This window comes from Chenopodium album, chromosome 1 (assembly GCF_948465745.1).
Source record: "Chenopodium album chromosome 1, dcCheAlbu1.1, whole genome shotgun sequence".
Classification (NCBI taxonomy): domain Eukaryota; kingdom Viridiplantae; phylum Streptophyta; class Magnoliopsida; order Caryophyllales; family Amaranthaceae; genus Chenopodium; species Chenopodium album.
The window spans coordinates 88,379,038-88,400,611 of NC_137834.1; the positions used below are offsets into that span (position 1 = coordinate 88,379,038).

General features: G+C 33.6%; 4 protein-coding genes across 4 annotated transcripts; 2 read left to right on the plus strand and 2 right to left on the minus strand.

Annotated features, from left to right (window-relative positions):
• The first annotated feature begins 7,774 nt into the window (after positions 1–7,774).
• On the plus strand, positions 7,775–11,016 carry LOC145638485 (patatin-like protein 1). The gene is made up of 7 exons (XM_081689461.1): positions 7,775–7,927; positions 8,749–8,930; positions 9,059–9,233; positions 9,361–9,510; positions 9,752–10,045; positions 10,337–10,512; positions 10,941–11,016. The coding sequence occupies exons 1-7, from the start codon at positions 7,775–7,777 to the stop codon at positions 11,014–11,016; spliced, it is 1,206 nt and encodes a 401-aa protein (XP_081545587.1).
• Positions 11,009–16,244, minus strand: LOC145625232 (pentatricopeptide repeat-containing protein At3g22150, chloroplastic-like). The gene is made up of 6 exons (XM_081678303.1): positions 13,511–16,244; positions 13,240–13,430; positions 12,788–12,870; positions 12,373–12,508; positions 12,202–12,271; positions 11,009–11,472 (listed from the first exon to the last, which is right to left on the minus strand). The coding sequence occupies exon 1, from the start codon at positions 16,099–16,101 to the stop codon at positions 13,621–13,623; it is 2,481 nt and encodes an 826-aa protein (XP_081534429.1). The 5' UTR covers positions 16,102–16,244; the 3' UTR covers positions 11,009–11,472; positions 12,202–12,271; positions 12,373–12,508; positions 12,788–12,870; positions 13,240–13,430; positions 13,511–13,620.
• A 732-nt stretch (positions 16,245–16,976) lies between these two features.
• On the plus strand, positions 16,977–19,064 carry LOC145625241 (uncharacterized). The gene has a single exon (XM_081678310.1). It carries the CDS (start codon positions 17,268–17,270, stop codon positions 18,765–18,767), a length of 1,500 nt encoding a protein of 499 aa, XP_081534436.1. The 5' UTR covers positions 16,977–17,267; the 3' UTR covers positions 18,768–19,064.
• A 706-nt stretch (positions 19,065–19,770) lies between these two features.
• LOC145625248 (uncharacterized) lies at positions 19,771–20,882 on the minus strand. Its single transcript, XM_081678317.1, has 2 exons — positions 20,226–20,882; positions 19,771–20,052 (listed from the first exon to the last, which is right to left on the minus strand). The coding sequence occupies exons 1-2, from the start codon at positions 20,598–20,600 to the stop codon at positions 19,933–19,935; spliced, it is 495 nt and encodes a 164-aa protein (XP_081534443.1). The 5' UTR covers positions 20,601–20,882; the 3' UTR covers positions 19,771–19,932.
• Positions 20,883–21,574: the final 692 nt, after the last annotated feature.

The following is a 21,574-nucleotide window of genomic DNA, read 5'->3' on the forward strand; positions in this document are numbered from 1 at the left end:
TAAGATGACATGTGGCACTATGGTTAGAGAAGTGTAATAGAATGGATGAGGACATGCGTCTTTCTTAGTTTCTTGGTTATAGTTTTTAAACTAGGTTAGATCCCGTGCCATGCACGGTGATCTATATTTATAAACTAAATTAGCCCCGTGAGATGCAAAACATAAAAAAATTCAAACCATTAGTTGCAATGGTATTTAAATCTAAATAATTTTGAATATAGTAAATATTTAACCAAATTATGCAATACATAGTACTCTTAAATCGGGAGTAATTATATCTAGAAGCCAGATAATATATATATATATATATATATATATATATATATATATATATAATAATTGGCTTCAAAAAAAATATACTCCGTATATATTTTAATAATTTACGGTAAAAATAAGAAGGTTTAAAAACAAAAGTAAAAATAAAAATTAGAATATGATGTCAACAATTGATTTAGGCGGGAATTTTTTTTACCACAGCTTGACATCCGTACAATTTAAATAGGGGATGATGTCAGCGGTTGTTACTTTAGTTATATTTATAGATATTGATAAAGTAAGTATTAAATTAAATACTTCTCTAAGAAGCTTTGGGAAAAAAATAAAAAAATAAAAAAAATATCTTTTGGAGGGAAAATTTTTAATCAGGTTATGACAAGTGTCATTTCTGGTTTTTCCTTTAGTATAAGTATAATAATATATATTGATGATTGATACTAAGTATAGATATATATATTTATTCTTGGGATCCGTTAAGTACGAGGTAGCATAGCCAGTTGTATTCTCTTGAAATCCAAGTATAGTGGCTTTTTCATTGGATTGTACAAGGTAGTACCGTAGTACTAGAAAATTATCACTCAAATATAATTATAAATTACAATTGTTTATTAAGAAAGAAAATTTATCTTTCTAATTATGAATAAGTCAAACACGTCCAATTTCAAATTTCAATTAGGTCAAGTCAATAAGAATAAGATTTTTTTTTTTTTTTTTTTTGACGAGAAGAATAATTAACTAAAAACAAATTAATTCTTTTTAATGGATATATGTTTCTTTAAAAGTAAAAAAAACGAAAATACTAATTGCCAGTGATTTGTCTTTGTATCTTCATAAAAAAAAAAAATATTGCATATAAAAAAACACGTATTTCATAATACAATTTTTGTTTGCACAAAAAAAAAAATATAATTTTTGTACCAGATAAACATATATTATGATGATTATTCTATTTGAAAAAATCAAATTGAAACAAGATTAACTACAAGAACATGCTTTTACTTGTATACAATTATACAAACCACAAACTACATCAAAATTTTCTTACTTTTTTTTTTTTTTTTTTTTTTTTGACAAAGAGTACTATAAATGAAAAAGCAAGATTACAACCTAAACTAAGCACAAAAGGCAATATTACACGATAAAACATTGGGGGTCAGACCATACAACTTCTTATGATTGGGAAACCAAGTATACCCGATGGGACAAGAAGCTATTCTCTTAGAGCCGCTTAACCTGCAAGACAAAGAGTTAGTAAAAAGCACAGGAGACCTACTTTGCAGAGTGGCGTATTTCCTTCTAAACCTGGAACGGGGAGACGAGACAAAACCCAACAAATTTTCAGAGGAGGACGTTGTTGGGTGAACGGAAGCCTGCAAAGGGGAAGAAACCGACGGACCTGGTAGGAGTGTCGACGTAGCCTCACATGATGAATCTTGATTTGCCATACCTATGGCTGGATCTACTTGCATCAGAACTGGAGTCGTTTCACACCTATCATGCCCTTCCACAGGGGGGTGACTAAGCTCCATTGGTGTAGAACATTTTGAGTTTCACCACTATCCATCTTTCTCGAAGGATTGGCTACTCGGATGGTAATAAAATTCTTTTGGGAAGAACAATAGTATTGTAATGTTCTCCCTTTGGAAATCACTCCATACATTGTTGGAGTGAGATGCAAATAGGAATCATATTGCTTTCGGCTTGAGAACCGAAAACTTAACCCTGTCAGATTTTAGTTTTTTGTTTCTGAAGTTTCCTTCAGGACACAATTGTTATCTATAATGTTGGGCCTAAGATCTTGGTTGGTAGGGTTGACTTTACCCTCCAAATCCAAAGAATTGCCGTCAACATTCTTATCCATGATAGTGTTGTCTGTCACACCTGTACACCTTCGGACATTACCATCACCACGACTATCTTCTACCTTTCTTTTCCCTTTTTTTCTTAACTTCTTACTATTATCTTCTTTCCCCGGATGAACATAATCTCTAAACCCATCATTATCCCTTGTTACTGCAAGTGCCTCGTCAACGAAATCTGGAGCCCAACCCAATAAGGATATCACCTCCTTTAATTTTTGTTGGAACTCAGTGTTTTTAGGATCTAATTTAAGGGCTTGTACAAGATCCATGAAAGCTAAGGAAGGTTTATTAAGCTCTAACGCTGCAATCTCTCTTATGAAGTAAGCTTTCACATTAGTAGTATCAAAACACAAAACCGCTGAACATAATTGACCCACTCTGTCATAGTCTTTAACCTTGATGAAGCAAGCACCCAAGTTTAGATTAAGGGACACAGCTATGCTCGAAAACAATAATATATCCTCATCACTACAAACTGAAGCAAAGGACAATATTTTTAGAGCAAGAGAGTACTTCGCAATAGCAGAACCTATTTGGGTTTGCTTGTAGAGATGGTTTCCCTCATCTTTTAAACCCTTAACAAAATTGAGAATACCAAAAGGATTCTCCAATTGTCCAACTAAAAATTCCAACCCATGAGAAGAGACATCATTCTCTTTAACATGTGAAATACACAACATCCCCCTTAGTTCCTCAAAGCTAGCCATTAAAACTTAAACACACTTGTTAAAACACCAAAGACAAAGCTAAACTAAACAACTAGGCTTCCCTTAATTACACAAAAGGGTAGACCATACCAAGACAAAGAGCAGGCCGACGATAAGGAAACCCGAACTCCACTTCGTCGGTGGGACAAAAAGATAACCGGTGGCTCAAAGACGACGCTGAACTACCTACGAACCTTGAAACAAGTCACCAAAGGTACCGAAGAAGAAACCCCCAATAGAAACCCTAACCTACCAAAACTCCGAAAAAAACCGAATAATATGGATTTGTGGTAGGCGAAACAAGTCTAATCAAGCGCAACCCTTCAGAGACTGCTCGCCGGCGACCTTATAAGAGCAGCGACGCTCAGGTCACTAGCGGCAGGAGAAAATCACGGGGTGTGGGTGTGGCTCTGTTTTAAGGAGAGAAGGCAAAGCTTTTTTTAGAGAGAGAAAGTTGCGGTAACTATTGGCAATTTAGTTTAAATTTTCTTACTTTGATAGCATGAAAAAATACCAATAGTCTTATTTAGGTCAAACTCAAATATAGATTTTTTTTTTATGAACGATTGAGAGAAAAAACTACAATTCGTAATTACAACATTGAAACAAGAAATCATAATGTATACGAAAAAATTGATCTTGAGAGGAAATACTACACTACGTAATAAACTAATAACTAATGACATTATCGAAAGTTCTAAGTGATGAAGAACAAAAAGAGAAGTTGCAATTACATAACTGAATGAAGAGAAAAGAGAGCTTACCAGACTCTACGAATTGTTTTTTGAGAATTTCGATCTGAATTTCAAAGATTGATATATTGTGTGTTTAGATTATGGCCTTATGGTCGATGAGCATATGTATTTATAGGGCTTTGTATGACACAATTTTGGTGAAGTTAAGTTCTTTTACAAGTCATACTAAGTTAAATTGGCTTAGGAAAACACGTTTTGTATTGCTGATCAAATTACCTGGATTATGGAATTGAAACAGATATATTATAAAATTGTAATAATTGGTTAAATGCGTATGATAATATTTATTTTTATTATAAAAAAGGATAAATATAATTCTTTCCAGTGTAGGATTATGTTATCCAATCAAATACAACATGTTAGCGGATTAGTTTGTTTGGCTTTATAAATATAATTAAACAGCTTATAACAAAATCGGAAAGAAAAAATTAAATTAATATTGATAGGTATTATATTTTGTTATACCTCGTATCCTTATCAGAATAGGATTACGACTCTTGTAAACTACTATATATAGGAATCAATGATACACACTCCAATCTGAGGAGTTTTCTCGAAATCTAACAAATATATTGAATAAGAACATAGGAATATGCATATCATAGCCTCATAGGAGTATCTATTATAAGTATCACAAAGTTTAGTATCTTTCGTATTCCTAGATCGAGTTATCATCCATTTTGGGATTATATCTTGCTCGTTAAGTTGTAGGTTTTGGGATTATTATTGGATTAATTAATGACTATTTTTTTTAAGGAAATTGGATAAATGACGTTAAAAGCAGCCTTAATTAGTTTAATATCTTCAAAAAATAAAGTTTAATTTAATTTCTTCTTAGATTTTTTTCCCAAGGATTCAATTCCTTCTAGCTGGATATTATGAGTCGTGAGCTTTTTAATGTTGATTTGATTTGAAGACCCCCTTGAGACAGTGTTTATGAATATGCTAATACACATCAAATTGGATATTGCATTTTATTTAATTTTTGAGAAAACAATATGCAAATTAGTCAACCTTTGTTCTACGTTACTAATTTAATGCTCTATATATATAATCATTCCTTTTGTTGTATTCGTAATTCGTAACTATTATATGTACCTACCACAATGGCTTGCTCCTCTTTTGCACAAAAAATAAATAAATAAAACCTATTTGATCCCACAATCCCACTATTCCCACATGCTACAAGGCCTAGAACTTTGTAATATGCAAATCTTTCTATTAGGTTAGAATAAACATACCGGTGCAGGAAATATGAAAGTTTATATGAAAGTTTATATGTTGGCAAGTTAGAATAAACTATTAAAATGCATAAAAATATATGAAAACGTTTATGAAAATTAATGATAATATATATAGTGGATTGTGAAAAATATAAAAGTGTTTTAAAAATCACTTTGTATTTTAAATTATTATATTTTAAATTATTAAATTTTTGTGTATTATATTTTAAATATATATATATAAATAAAAAGTATTCTTCAATATTTTACTGTAGTCAATCGTTGCTTATTGTACACTACATAATTTTGTTCGTTTACATGAACTAGGGATTCCATTCACGCACCAAGTTGAAGTCATGGGACCAACAGAAGATCATACTATGTACGATGATAACAGAAAAGCAGCTAGGGATATTATACGAAACCAAATAACTGATCAGATATGGGAGTCAATTCAGAGGAATGCCGAGGTAATGGAGCAACTTAATGAAGAAGAAGAAGAAAACGAAGAACTAACCGATTATGAAAGCTAGTAACTGTTGTGTAGTACTCTCATTTTGTCAATGAGTTCAACTATAAAAAAACATGTGACCATTTTGAACGACGAATATAATTTAAAATAATAATAATAATAATAATTATTATTATTATTTTTATTATTATTTTATTATTATTATTATTTTATTATTATTATTGTTATTATTATTATTATTATTATTATTATTATTATTATTATTATTATTATTATTATTATTATTATTATTATTATTATTATTATTATTATTATTATTATTATTATCGTTGTTGTAATATGCTAAAACATCTAAAACAAAAAAATTAACAACTGAGCTGAACTGAACCGAACTAAACTAAACTGAACTGATTAGAGCTGAACTGAACTGAACTGAAATGATTGGAGCTGAACTGAACTGAAATGATTGGAGCTGAACTGAACTGAAAATAAGTAAATATGAACAGGCCCTTAATGGATTTAAATAAGGTTAGTGAGGAAATTGGAGTATTAAAAATTGTAAAATAAGATAGTGGGGTAATAAGGGTCTGTTCATATTTACTTATTTTCAGTTCAGTTCAGTTCCAACCAGTTCAGTTCAGTTCAGTTTAGCTCAGTTCAGTTCAGTTCAGTTTTATGCATTTTAATTTTTCAGTTCAGTTCAGTTCAGTTTTATGCATTTTAATTTTTCAGTTCAGTTCAGTTCAGTTCAGCTCCAATTAGTTCAGTTCAACTCCAATCAGTTCAGTTCAGTTCAGTTCAGTTCAGCTCAGTTCAGTAAATATGAACAGGCCCTAAGTTATTGAAAAGTAATAAAGTGAAAAGGAATAATAATAAAATAAAATAAAAATTAGTAGTGGATTTGAATGGGAACCTAAAAAGAAAAAAAATACTATATAATATTTAAAAGAGAAAAATGCGAAATTACCAATAAACTAAAAGAAGCCGAAATGTTTTAATTTTTGTTTGTCGAGTGCCGCGTGTTTTTATATGGGTAAACATTGTACACTAATCTATATATACGGGTAGGAATCTAATTCGTATATCTATACAAATACGGAAAGTTTTAAAAAAGGAAAGTTTATTATGTTATCTCCTTTTAATCACGTTAAGAGGAGATATTTTTACCGATTATTTCATTAATTATATATTAATTTTTAAAAATTTATTAGTTTATATTGATTATGTGATATTTTTAGAAAGCACATCAACAAAATAGGAATACAGACTTGTAATTAAGGGACAGAGGAAATTTTAATGTTTTATGGACCTTGTAATTTGTGTCGCTTCATTGAAAAATATAAATACGAGTGCTTGTATTATCGACTTTATGGTTTGATGTTAGGTGCTGTAGGCTAAATGCTTCCTTAACCTGGATTACTCAATAGCCAAAATTAGTTAAAAAACCACCAATAGTTGAGACTTGAGAATATTAGTGTTGAGTTAAGATATAAAGTTGAGAGTTTTAATTGACATATTCCGTTGATAGTAATTATGGAAGATAATGGCGATGAATTTATAATTAGTTTTGCACATTTAATTTTATTAGGTATTTATTTAATTACATGAAGGAAGTTCAATGTTACCAATAATTTGATTCACTTTCAATAATACTTAACATCTATTTATCCCTTGTCCAGGCCATGATTGAGGCCATGCATTGTTTCTTCCTCTTAAATTTCATCACCACTTGACCGTAAGTGATACACTAATATACATACATATACATGATCGATAAATTACTACCCCCGTTACATATTATTTGTAAAGATTAGACATTGTTCCTCTTTATTTTATGTTAAATCGTTGCAAATAATATGTAATAGAGGTAGTATAAAGGATATCACATGTTTGGAGATGGATTTATATTTGTCGATATATGTTCATTGACTTACGATTTCTTTTCCAAAAAATACTTGTATGTTTATCATATTAATTTATTATCAATAAACCACTTGTTATAATGTTATCTACATCCTCCAAGTCTACGTAAGTAACGTAAAGTTCTAAAGTCTAAATATAACCTGGTCTTTATCTAGTTTAGAACAGCACTTAAAAATTAGACGTGCACAAAGCCACCACCAAATTAGAACTTTTCTAAGCAATTATTATTCCTTTTTTATTTTGATAATATAAACAATTACCCTTATGGAGTATAATTTAATTAAACAGAACTATATAATATAATCTGACTAATCATTCTTAAGATGAACTTGTTTTTATAATAATTGTACAATTAATTAGGAACAGCTAGTAGCTTTAGTTTATTAGAGTCAAATTGTTAACCAAGCCATTTATTGGAATTTCATATATAAATGCATGTAACTTGTTAATGTTAGTTTCCATAATTAAAGCATAATTTCTTGCATCTTCTTCATTCATTATCTTCACCTCCAATTTCAATCTGGTTTTATTGTGTTGAAATAACGTTTATTCGAAAATGGCGGCAATGCCTCAAGCACAAGATCCTCCTTCAGTGATCAAATTCAACAACGAAAACAAGAAGCTTATTACCATCCTTAGCATGGATGGTGGTGGAGTTCGCGGTCTTATTCCTGCTATTATTGCAAGTTTTCTCGAGCAACAACTTCAAGTATGTCGTCTATTTTGCACTTTAAATGAACGTATGTGTGTATCACACACGTCCAATTCGATTATTCATGATAGAGTTATGCGATAGAGAAAGTTCAATTTTTTTTTTTTTTAAAAAAAAGGCTAAGTTATTGTGATCCATTACTACATTACTATTGATTAATTCTCTTGCAGATTTTATGTTAATTTATTTTATTTCAGTAATAAAAAAAAAATTAAAGAAAAAATATATCAATTAATTTGCATGAAATCAAAAAGAAAGTGTTGATGAAAAAAATTCAGATGTAATAAAATACCAATTTTGGTAGATAAAATTTTGTTTTGATAAATGTATTTTAGTTGTGGCGATGTTAAAAGCATTATAAGTCAACTATAGTTACGGATATTAAAGGTATAAGTCAACATAAATCTTTGTGATTGATAAGAATTGGTTTAATCTTTGAACAACAATTTAATCAGCAGAAAATAATTTTAATGTTTAGCTACAATAATTAATTAATAAGGCAATTCATTAGACAAGGATTTCTCAAAAAAAAAAAAAAAAAAAAAAAAAAAATCATTAGACAAGGAAATGGAATATAATTTTATTTATATATGCATGCCTACTACTTTTAGAAAATATATTAGAATAAATTTATGTACGTACAATTATTTTGATGGAAATCGGTCTCACCAAAAAGGGAATATATTCACACTAAAATACTCCGTCCCTTAATACAAAACCTCTTTTTAACATTTATTACTCAATTTATAAAGAAAAAAAAGCTTTTAATTTAGGAATGGAGGGAGAATGATTTTATTAATTAATATTTTTTAAAAAAGAAATTGGACGGTGAAGATGCAAGATTAGCATATTATTTTGATGTGATTGCTGGAACAAGTACTGGTGGTATAGTAGGTGCTATGTTAACAGCACCAGATGAAAATAATCGGCCTCTTTATGCTGCAAAGGATATCGTCCCTTTTTATCTAGAACACTCCCCGAAGATATTTCCACAAGAAAGGTGCGCATTATAAAATTATTTGAACGTTTGAAATTTTACGCTATTCACATGCTACTCTCATGGTCTAATGTGTGCTCGCACTACTTATATGTGTCATATTGATTGGTTTTCCTTTGGATGCATTGCAGCGGAGTATTTAGTTTTTTCAAATCAATGACAGGGCCTAAATATGATGGCAATTATCTGCATAATTTGCTGAGAAGAGATTTAAAAGAAATGAAGCTTCATCAGACTTTAACAAATCTCATTATTCCAGCTTTTGATATTAAATTGCTCCAACCAGTTATATTTTCTTCTTTCAAGGTTGGCTTTATTTTTCGTCTATCAGAATATTTTTGCTGCCATTGTATTGTTCATGAGCATAATGCACATCATACTTTCAGTGCTGTGTCCTTGAGTGCACAATTAACGATATTGTGTGATTCTTTAGATACCAGCTCAACCTTCTATTAATGCAAAGCTATCTGATATATGCATTGGCGGATCGGCTGCCCCAACATTTCTTCCCTCGTATCAATTTGGAGATCCAAGTGTTAGGGAATTTAACCTTATTGATGGTGGAATTGTGGACAATAATCCGGTATAGAAACAACTCTTTTTCATATCAATCTTGACTTATTGTACGTTATACTAATGATTTAGGTTGCAATATAATTACATATAGAGTAGTTCAACATTATATAAAGTATGCACAATAACCAGAATGCATTAGGTGAGACAGACTTACAATAACTTATTGTGAGACATTAAAAGTTAATTAGTATAAATCGACACATTTAAGATTTTGACAATTAACAAATATTTTCGTTTTCTTTGTCCAGACTTTGATAGCTATGATTGAAGTGAGCAAACAAATGATGAAGGAAAACCCAAATGCTCACCGAATGCATGATGGAAGGTTGCTAGTGATTTCAATAGGAAGTGGATCAGCAAAAAATGAGGAAAAATATAATGCTAAAATGACAGCAAAATGGGGGCCTCTTTCTTGGATTATGAATGGTGGATCAACTCCTATTATAGATTGTCTCTTTGAATCTGGAGCTGATATGGTTGATCTTCACAATAATGTTCTTTTTCAGGCTACTCAAACTCAAGACAACTACATTCGTATTCAAGTAAGCAGATCGACGCATTACACTGTATCAGTAATAGCTTTATACACCATGAGGCACTCGTGTACACACGGATGATCACGAGCTTGCTGGTATACTAGTATAATATTTATACACCATACACCATGCACCATGCACTTGGGTTTGGGCTGGTCTGGTCTGGTCTAGTCAAGTCGGGTCATTTTTTTGACACCACTCATGCATGTAACTTGAACTTAATGTGTTCATACACCATGCATCACACATTCACAAACATCATTTGATCATTGATAACATTCCTTTTTATGAAAACAGGATAATAGCTTAACAGGAGTAGCAACATCACTAGATGTATCAACAAAAGAGAACATGCAAAATCTGGTAAAAATTGGTCAAGAGTTGCTCAACAAACCAGCTTCACGAGTTGACCCTGAAACTGGATTTCTCGAAGCTATTCAAGACATGGGCACCAACGCAGAAGTTCTCACAAGGTTTAACCCTAGATATATTCCGAAAATTTTCAGTTCTTGTTATTTACTCGTACTTTGTATTGTATTAGATTAGATCACTGACGAAAATTGATAAACAAACCATCTTTTCTTGTTCGCTAATAGTCATATGCTTTAAGTAAAATTGGGACAATTAAATAAAGTTGTCAACTTTCTTGAATTGGTATTAATTCATAACTAGACAACCGAAAGTAACCCTTATCTAAATCAAATCTTGTACTAATTATACGAGATTCATATCATCTGATAATTAATTTCGGACCAAGGAACAAATTATTGGTACGTGTACACCTATAACGTGTTATATAAAAATATTACACCTTAACTCATGCATTCTTTAGCATAGATTTAGGGATTTAATTATATATTTATATCTAAAATTGTCAACTAATAGCTGGTAACATGTGCAGGCTGGCAAAACGACTCTCAGACGAAAGGAAATTCCGGAATACCCAAAAATTTGTCATTACAAAAGCACAACTGTAATGATTTTGCGACTTTATTTAAATATTTATATTTATTGAATTTACAGGATCTTTACATAATTATCAATTAATTTTGAAAGACAAAATGTTTTCTAGCTGGTGTGTATGAACTTTAAATTAAACCCCTTTAACATTTAAAACATTTTTTCTTTTATCATTCCGAATCTAAACAGCCATTCCATACGGAAACATGAAAGGACAAAGATGAGAATAGATCAAAATGATACTGAGATAATAACAGCCAGAATCATACACTGCTGAAGAACTTCTTTTCTCAGAGCTACTTCTTGGTCTGCTTTTATTTGACCTAGTTGTGTTGGTTGGCTGTGCACAAGCCAAACCGATGGCACAAATCACAGCACAATTCAGATTTTGCAAGGCAGAAAGAGCTGACTTCAGTTCTATTAACTTTTATCTTCAATTTCCCACTTAGATTCTGAACTTGGAGCTTGACTTCCTGAGAATAAAAGAGGAAAGATGTAAGATGACTTTTTCACTTCCTGAAACATCACTACAATGTTGATACAGACGATTACTTTCACTAACTATGGAAGAACAATATTCACAGAATGTCACATAAGATGAGTGGCATAAGACATCTCGGCTCTACACTACAAAACCAGTTCAGATAACAGCAATAAATAACAGTAATGTATAATCAGACGCCTGGCCAGCAGCAAATAACATAAGCTTTCATGATTTCATCAGAAGTCATATCAGAAGATCATATTGTAGATTGATTAGCTGATATCTAATACGAAATCCAAGAGTATAACCATAATACTCTCTTTCTGCAAGCTTTCATTACTCAAGTCCTAAGCCTTGCACAATTAAAAGTACCATGCTGCACTTAACTATATATATATCCAAGTAAGAATCACAGAAAGACGAAGAATTAAAGCACTAGAGTGAGATATTGGATGCATTTATCAATCCCGTAAAAACGAAGCTTTATGAATACAACGCAGGAAGAGAATCAGCAAAAATTCAGAAAATAGAACTCCAAAAGTCCAGACACTGAACACAATCAAATCACAATAATGATCCACAAGTATCTTCCAGAAACTCCACATATTAGTTTCCAAGTGCCAACAACTATAGGAAGTATGTTCAACCAATTATAAAACGAAAACAGAAGCCAAAAGACAATTGAAGAGATCACAAAGAAACTAGGAATCCTTCTTACTTTTTACAATGACGCAAGGTATCCACAGTGCTGGTGGCTGGTACACAAGCCTGCCATGACACATGCCTGCCTATAAATTGCAAATTAAAATCGAATTAAGTACATAGGCAAGTAGTACATTCAAACAGCCACAAACAGGGTCATCTGAACCATGAAGTTATAAAATTTAACCTTAAGTCCCTCAGAATAGATGTAGGCATGTAGCTTCAGTCCTGACACTAGAAGTCATATATGGGTGATGGGTCTACAGTACATCCACAAATTATACTGCCGATTTGTCTACTTGTTAATAGTCCCCTATCTAATCCTGGGAACAAGAGAAGCAGAAAGGTAAAGCTCAAAGGCTCAAAGCACCCAAAAGATTTTTTTTTTAAAAAAAAACAGAGAATCAAATTTGAATATGGAGGGTGCCAGAAATGAAATAATCGTAAAGCTGCTTACTAAACTTAAACTATTCATACAAAAAAGAGTGAGCTATAGACTTTCAGAATGAAAACTGAATAGAGGCCTATACAAAATACTGAGAGCAAGAAAACAGAAGTGCAGTACAGAGATAAAGCCTAAAGATGCAAAGAATGGTCAAAACCTTCAAGAAGTTCCATTTTGAATTTTCAATCTGCTGGATTGCTCTTCAGCTTTCAAGCCATTTCAAGGCATTCAAACTTCTACCTATGTACCAATGTCACAATAGTGTAGTCACTCAGCAATCAATAAAACATAACAACTTATTACTAATATGGATAATCAGTCGGCACCCAGCAACACCCTTCCCCCCCCCCCCCCCCCCCCCAACAACAAAAAAAAATTAAAAAAATAATAATAATTAAAATATTAGCTGCAAGAAAAATAGGGGATGGACTCTGGGAAGTCAGCTGAATAGACACCCAACAATTAAAAAAGCGGTTTTCGGAACATGCCTAGCTTAAGAGCTGAGAAAAAAATGTGCATATTGAAGGTTTCCCAGCCTCCCTCCTTTTTTAGTACCATATTGTATAGCTTTTTACTCTTTCACATTTGGTCAGACCACAATGACATTACCTTTTAATTTCCCTTTTTCTGAGCCAGAAAAAGACTTGCCATGTCCCAAAATCCTTAGTAACAGAAGCTGTATGAACACTGATCGTCCCTCAACACAACAAAGAAAATCAGCTTCAAGTCCAGCAAGACAGGAAAAAGTGGGCAGCTTACTACATCACTACTTGCATGAGACTTTTACTTTGAACCAGCACCTGAAATTATGTCATGGACATCAAAACTTTGCAGGAAGGAATATTACAGAACATACAAATTCCATAAGGCATAGAATTACTTTGATAGAAGCTTGTCTTGGAGCAGGGGATCATGATTAGATACTAACTAAACCAACTTAAACTGCATAACTCCTTCAATTCCATCTCCTCAATTATCACCATGAGATATCTAGTCCATCTGTGTATCACCGTAACAAAGGGGAGTGTATCCGGCATCCTCCATATTAGAAGCTAACTTTGCCAGCATCTCATACACATAATCACCTTCTTGGTGCTTCCTATCCTTAGACACAAAGTAGTTTACACGACCAAAAGTCTCTATCCAGCTGCAGCCAACTTCCTTCCTCTCACCTCTCTCTTGCATCTCTTTTCTGACTCTATCAGCAAGGTCCCAATATCCTTCATCTGAGTATAAGTTAGATAACAGTACATGGTACCCACTCCTACTATTTCTAGATTCCATATTGAGTAATTTATTGGCAACAATCTTTGCCAAATCATATTGTCTGTGAGTTTTGCAAGCTGCAAGAAGTGATCCCCAAGCTTGGATTGCACTACCTACCTCGCCCAATTGTTCAGCCAACTCAAAGGCCTCACTCAATCTTCCATCTCTTCCCAACATGTCCACCACACAAGCATAGTGCTCAATTGAAGGTTCAAGTCCATATTTTATCTCCATTGACTCCAGAATACTAAGACCTTCATCAACCAACCCAGCATAGCTGCATGCAGATAATACTGCAATGAAAGTGACTGCATCAGGTTTTACACCTGAACTCTGCATTTCATCGAATAAGGCAAGAGCTCTAGCTCCCATTCCATGTTGCCCATAGCCCAATATCATGTTAGTGTACGTAACAGGACTCTTAGTGGGAATCAAAGCAAACATGTTTTCAGCAGAAGCAATTGCCCCAAGCTTCGAATACATGTCTACTAAAGCAGTGCCAACAAACACATTTTGGTCTAGGGTGTGGCGGGTAGCAAAGGCATGGATTTGCTTACCCAATGCAATACTCCCAATTTGACTACAAGCTGGAAGAATTGATGCCATGGTAACGGCATTTGGAAGAACATTTCTCTTAAGCATCTGGCGAAATACAGCAAAAGCCTCTTCTATTAGCCCATTCTGTGTGTTACTAGATACCATGGAATTCCATGTTGCTTGATCTCTACTTAGCTCATCACTTATTTCAAATAGTAGTTGTGCCTTCTCTATTAAACCAGATTTAGCGTACATATCTATTAGATAGCTGTCCATGCCCTGAAACTCAATGCCTTTCCTTATTAGATAAGCATGAGTCTGCTTCCCGATGAACTCACTTCTGAGATTTGATGCAGCTGAGAGTATGGCTATAACTGTTACTGCATCAACAACAAACCCCTGGTTCTGCATCTCATAAACAAGCATCAGTCCTTCATCATCCATCCCATTCTGCACAAGAGCCGTAATCATAGTATTCCATGACACAGCATCTCTTTCAGCCATCCCTTCAAAAACCTTAAAGGCTTCGTGAATATAATTACACCTTGAATACATAACAATAACTGCATTTAGTACAGTGACAGACAAAGTTGTTGGATTCTTCAATACTAGAGCATGCAGCTGCTGACCAATATTCATTTGCTGCATTTGTGAGACAGTGTTTAAAGCTGAAATATAACTAACATTATCTAGTGAAACATGCTCTGAACTAAGAGCCTCGACGAAAAGATCAAGTGCCTCAATGAAACAGTTGTTCTGCAGATACCCACCAACCATGCTATTCCATACCTCAACATTCTTGTTCAAACATCCATCAAACAACTTCCTTGCTACATCAAGACAACCAATATCTGAGAACATAACAATTGCTGAGCTGACAGCATACAAGTCATCAACATATTCACCACCAAACTTGACAAGCATCCCATATAAAACATTGGCAAGCCTGTAATCACAAACACCCGAAACAGCTGGGAACACATTAACAAAGCTAACAGGGGTAGGTTTAATACCCATGATCATCATCAACCTAAAATACCTAACAGCCTCACCAAACCTCTCAGTTTTCACAAACCAAGAAATCAAAGTATTCCAAGCAACAACATCTTTCTTCTTCATAGTATTAAACACTCTACGAACAGGATCAACCTCGCTATATTGCGAAACAACAGTACTAGCAAGACAAGTAGAGTACATATTCAACAAAGAATTATACACAATTCTACTAGCATGAATATGAGACCTTATAACATGACAATGAACAGCCTTACCAGCCCTCAAATTCCGGGTATCAGCACAAGCCTTAAGAACAGAAGAGTATGTATAAGAATCACATTTAGTAGAAGAATTAGACCGCATTCGAGAATAAAACAAAAGGGCATCAAAGGGAAGATTGTTACAAATAAACCCAATAATTATAGTATTCCAAACAACAGTAGTTGGTTTAGGCAATGCGTCGAACACTTGGCGGGCAATATGGGGTTGACCATCTCTGCAAAGTTGGCTTAAACGGGTACGAATTGTTGGGGTTTTAAGGGCTTTTTGGGGCTCATCAAGGGAAGGTAGAAGTGGGTCTAAGAGAGAGAATTGTGAATTGGGTAGTTGTCTGTGAGGCGAGAGATTGTTGGGTGGGAGTGGTAAGGGAAGTGGAAGGGATGAAGTAGACATGGGAGATGAAGTTTTGAGGTCTGGTTTTTGTTTCTGGGTTTAAATTTTTCTGGGTTTGAATTTGCTTACTCCATTGATTGTTATGGTGTCTTCTTAGCTTGTGAGCCTTAGCCACTAGAGTGGTGTAGGATTGTGGATTGAGTGAGTAGCTGGCACCAAGTACGTAGTATAAGATATCCTTACAAAATTCCAGTTTCTTGCTCTTTTGGGACTTTAAAAAAAAAATGAAGAATAATTAAGGAAGTGATGGGGAGCCAAGCCAAACTCGAACCCGGGCAGCTCAAGTGCTCAACTCGAGCATGACCCGAGCTTGAGTTTGTTAAGCTATGAATTGATAAGCTCTAAAAGTTCGTTTTAAATAACTTAAAACTAGAAATGCTGCATAACATGACTCGTTGAACTTAACTTTATCAAAATTGACATGGTCTATACCAATTCGAGTTAGAATTTGTGAGATTAGATATTTTAATGTTGCTTTAATCCGCTAAAAACTTTGAAATAATGTGATCAGTTAAACGACTATACGTAACATGTCAATATTGGCTAACACTTGATTAGTGAGTCTATATTACCAAATTTCAACCTAGTTTCATACAACCCAAAATAACACATTAATTTGACATCAAATTATACGACCCTTTAATATGACTCGATCCTAACATATTTGAACGACCCATTTGTAACCTCCAACAAAAGGGTTTAACCGTTTAAGCCTATAGTGAAATCTGTCAGATAATATAAACTCCTTGATTAGAGTGATTTGATATGTATAGATATCAAAGATAATCTTATATAAAATATATCCTAAACCTAGGATGAGAATATTCTATGGATCTATCAAATACTCCTTTCAGTCCTTTGAACTCTAGAAAAAATTAACTCTCCTTCCCCGCGCTTTGCCGCACCTCATCATTTCTCTGACTTGCAGGAGCTATCAAACACGACAGCTAACAAGCTCTGAGTTTCCATGATCAGGTCAGTTTCAAATCAATTAAAGGTCAAATCTTTCTTTCCAATTTCGTTTCTGGGTAACTTTAGGTTTTGCTCATTTCACCTGCTTTCAAGTATTTCTCTGTTTATTATCATTCAAACACAAGGTTAAACCCTAAAACAGTTTAAATTAAGAACACCCTTTTATTAAATTTGTTTAATTCTCAAATTTTGCAATGAAAGTTTCTGGTTTGAGCAATTCCTCAATTCTGGGTAATTTAGCAAGAAAGAAACGGAATGTAATTCCAATTCCACATGGAACAATTCCTGAACCAAAAGGTCAAGACCTTGATTTTGTGAATGTAGCACATAGCCATCTTATACACTCTGATTGGGAAAAATTGGAGAAATTATCTAGTGGTTTTACCCCATTTAGATTTAAGCATGTATTATTGAAGATTAAGAAGGATTATGTTCTTTCTTATGAGTTTTATAAATGGGTTCAGCTCAAAAACCCCAAGTTTCATAACCTTGAAACTCATTCCATGATTCTCCATGTTTTGACCAAACACCGGAAATTTAAGTCTTCTCAGTCGATTATGAAGGATATACTGAGTTCGCGGTCTATTGATCTGCCACATAAGTTGTTTGAGGCTATATTGTACTCGTATCGATTGTGTGATTCGTCTCCTCTTGTGTTTGACTCGCTTTTTAAGACTCATGCCCATATGAAGAAGTTTAGGAATGCAACCAGAACCTTTTGCCACATGAAGGATTATGGGTTTCTTCCAACAATAGAGTCTTGTAATGCTTACATGAGTTCATTGCATAGTTTGAATCAGGAAAAAATTGCATTGGCTTTTTATAAGGAGATTCGGAAAAATGGAATTATGCCAAATGTTTATACTATGAACATGGTTATCTATGCTCATTGTAAGCTTGGTAGTTTGGAAAAGGCCTTGGAGGTGTTTCAGGATATGGCAAGTATGGGTATCTTTCCTACTGTAGCATCACATAATATACTTATGTCTGGGTATTGCAATAAGGGCCTCTTCACTTCTGCCGTGAAGCTAAAAGCCTTGATGGAAAAGAACGGATTAAAGCCGGATAGTGTCACTTATAACACCCTCATCAATGGATTTTGCAAGCAAGGAAAATTGCATGACGCGAATAAGGTTTTTAGTGAGATGAAAGCTGCACGTGTGCCTCCAAATACTATAACTTACAATACTTTGATAAATGGATATAGCCAGTGGGGTAATAGTGAGATGGGATATGAACTTTATGAAGAGATGCTGAAAGATGGGGTTAAGGTTGATATGGTGACGTATAATGCTTTGATATTGGGATTCTGCAAGGAGGGCAAGACTAGGAAAGCAGCCATTATGGTTAAAGAACTTGACAAGCAGAATTTAGCCCCAAATTCCTCGACCTATGCTGCTCTTATTTTAGGGCAGTGCACGAGAAAGAATTCTGAACGTGCATTTCAATTGTACAAGAGTATGATAAGAAATGGTTGTTATCCAACGAGTAATACATTTGAGATTTTGATCTCTTCTTTATGTCAGAATCGTGATTTTGATGGAGCAGTTCAGGTTCTGAGGGAAATGCTAGGGAGAAGTATGGTTCCTGGTCCAGAAATTCTCTCTGAGTTGTGCAATGGGCTTTGCCAAAATGGAAATGAAGATTTGGCCGTAAGCTTGCGCAACGAGGTGGAAGCTAGATGTCATAGCTGAGACTGAGGGGTTTGGAGTCGCCACAAGGTTCTGTTTGAAGTCTGAAACAAAATGGCTTTACAGCCTTCACCTGATGAGTTCCACTTTTGAGGTTTAATACAAATACCTCTCTTCTGTTCCATTTGCTCTTATATTTATTTTGGCAATTTTAAGTGTGAAGTTATTTTTTCTAGGTGGATGAATAAAACTCAATGCTCCTCCCCACACTCACAAGGATGTATGATTATCGCTTATTTCATAATATAACTATATTAAAGGATGAATCAAACCCTGTTGCCACCTTGTTCACATCTATCATCCAAATAAATAAAAAATAAAAATAAAAAAGTGAAAGAAACATTGGAGTATGAAATGGATGAAAAGTTATAAATGGAATCCTCTGTTTGTGTCATTCTTAACAACATTTACTGATATTTATCATTATAGGACATTGGGAGTTTTCGATGTTGCATTGTAGAACTACTAGAGGTCCATTGAGGTCCTTAATGTTCCCGGTGTCTATGTTAGGCAGGCAGTCGGGAGATTGTTACATGGCAAGTCTGTAAATGGATATAGCTCTACAACTGGGCTGACAAAGCAGGAGTTAATAGGAGTTAGGTCTAAATCAACTCTTCTTATGGGATCTTCTTTGAGAAAACTTTGGCTGAGGGAGCTGATTTTAGAGTTCTCAGAGGATGAGTTGTGCTATTGTATAAGAACCATGATCATCGTAATCTCTATGCAGTCTACCACAAGTTCACAACTCATCCGTCACCTATTGTTTAAGAACCATGCTCACCATCATTGGATTGTTACGAGTCAACTAAAAGGTACAGCAGGCCAGCAGCGTGTTTACCATTTTATCTTTATCTTTTTACAAGGAGGATGGGAATGTACTCAATACCACCCCAATGTTAAAACTTAGAACTATCAAGAGGTGGTTTCGATTATGACTTTGTAAGATGTTACAACTTTACTTATGTTATATTGTTACTGTGAAGTTAACCCTTCAAAGTTCATACTGGAAATACCCATATTGCATCAGACAAGAAATGAATGTAGCATATATTGAATCGATACCAATCTTACATTACAATTGAAATGAAGGGAGATGTGTAGATCATACAAGACTCAAACTCCCAAACCTTACTACAAACTACCTAGCATCTCCGAATCGTCAAAAGGCCTAGAAATTTTGAGACTGCAAAAAATCAGAAAGGGTGACCCTAGAAATGGGATGACGATGATGATTATCCTTCTTTTTCTTGAACTGTTTAGATGTCATCTTCAACACCTTCTTCCAACCCTGCATCCATCCGAACATAAGAAGTTAACAACAATTATAAAACACTCTCCTTTCGGCTCGATTAACTTAGAGTCTCAGACAGTTATAGTTTAAATCTCGTCTACATTACTATCTTTTGCGACTTCCAATACAATACTACCCAAATAGCTTAAGTGCAAAATCAAAGATCTTACCTTTTTGGAAGGAGGAGACTGAAACTCGGGAGAATCGTTGTTACACTTCAACATCTTCTTCTTTTTCTTATTCTTCTGAATTTTAGCAGTTAAATTCAACCCAAAAGTACAAATCTTCTTCTTAATATTACTTGACAATGAAATTTTCTCAAAAGAAAGCCTTCTATTCAAATCAGGGGACTTGGGGTTCAAACAAGAAAGAGAAGTAAAACGAGGGACTAATGGGGACCAAATTGAGCTTTGCGAGTAGTCGAAACCGAAACCGGAATAATCAGGGTATTTGCTAAGAAGATTCTTCGACATTGAAGTATCTAAGTATTGAATTACTATTGCTTCTTTTTCTTTGAATTCAGGTTCTTTTAATTCTTCTTCCATGATTTTTTTTTTTTTTTGCCTTTTGGGGTTTAATTTTTTACTTTTTTGAGGGTGTTTTCTTTTCTGCTTTTTGATTTTTGGTAGCCGTTGAATTGTTTGGGGTAGAAGATGAAGTGAGAAGTTGGTTGTTGGGGGATGAAACAGGGGAGTTGAGAGAAAAGGTTACCGTTAGAATCACGCCAAAATTGAGCAGTTAAAATTTTTAAAAAGGCGGTGAGTTCATAATCTAGATTTTTTTTTAGGAAATTCATAATCTAGATTCTAGTACATCTGTACTTGCATAGTTGCATCACTCATTCACTTGGATGAGATACACCCCCTTAGGGCCCTCATTTTAACTAGTCCCAACTCTCAAGTATGATTGTGCATCGGCCCACATCGGATTGGCCAGTTTTGCCTGAATTAGATTAGATTGGACTATTTTATAGTTCGTTAAGGTAATTTAATTTGAAAGTTGAGTTGTTTCATAGTAATATGAATCTCATTTGCTATATGATAAATTTAAATTGATTGATTATAGTAACATATGCTACAAGTGAGAGATCGCCTTTTGTAAACTTAACTACCTCCTTAATTATTAACTAAGTTCCTTTTCTACCTCAAAAAAAAAAAAAAAAAAAAAAAAAAAAATATGCTACAAATGTACTTCTTTAGTTACAAGATTATATAATTGTATGTTTTGAAATTTTAAACTATTCATAAATATTCATTGATTATATTTTGTTGTGTATACATATATAAAAAAAAATAATAATCATGTGAAATTTTTTAAAAGTCGTTTCGAAATCTAGTATCATAAATCTTTTGTTTTTTTAATTTTTAAATGACAATTAAAGCTATTATAATGATATTTGGAATAAATGATTTGCAATGAAGTACAAGTAATTTTTTTTTTTTTTTTTGCACACTGCACACTCATGAAGAGTCATGCCTACTGAACTACTGAAGGCATAACTATTAACTCACAAACAACA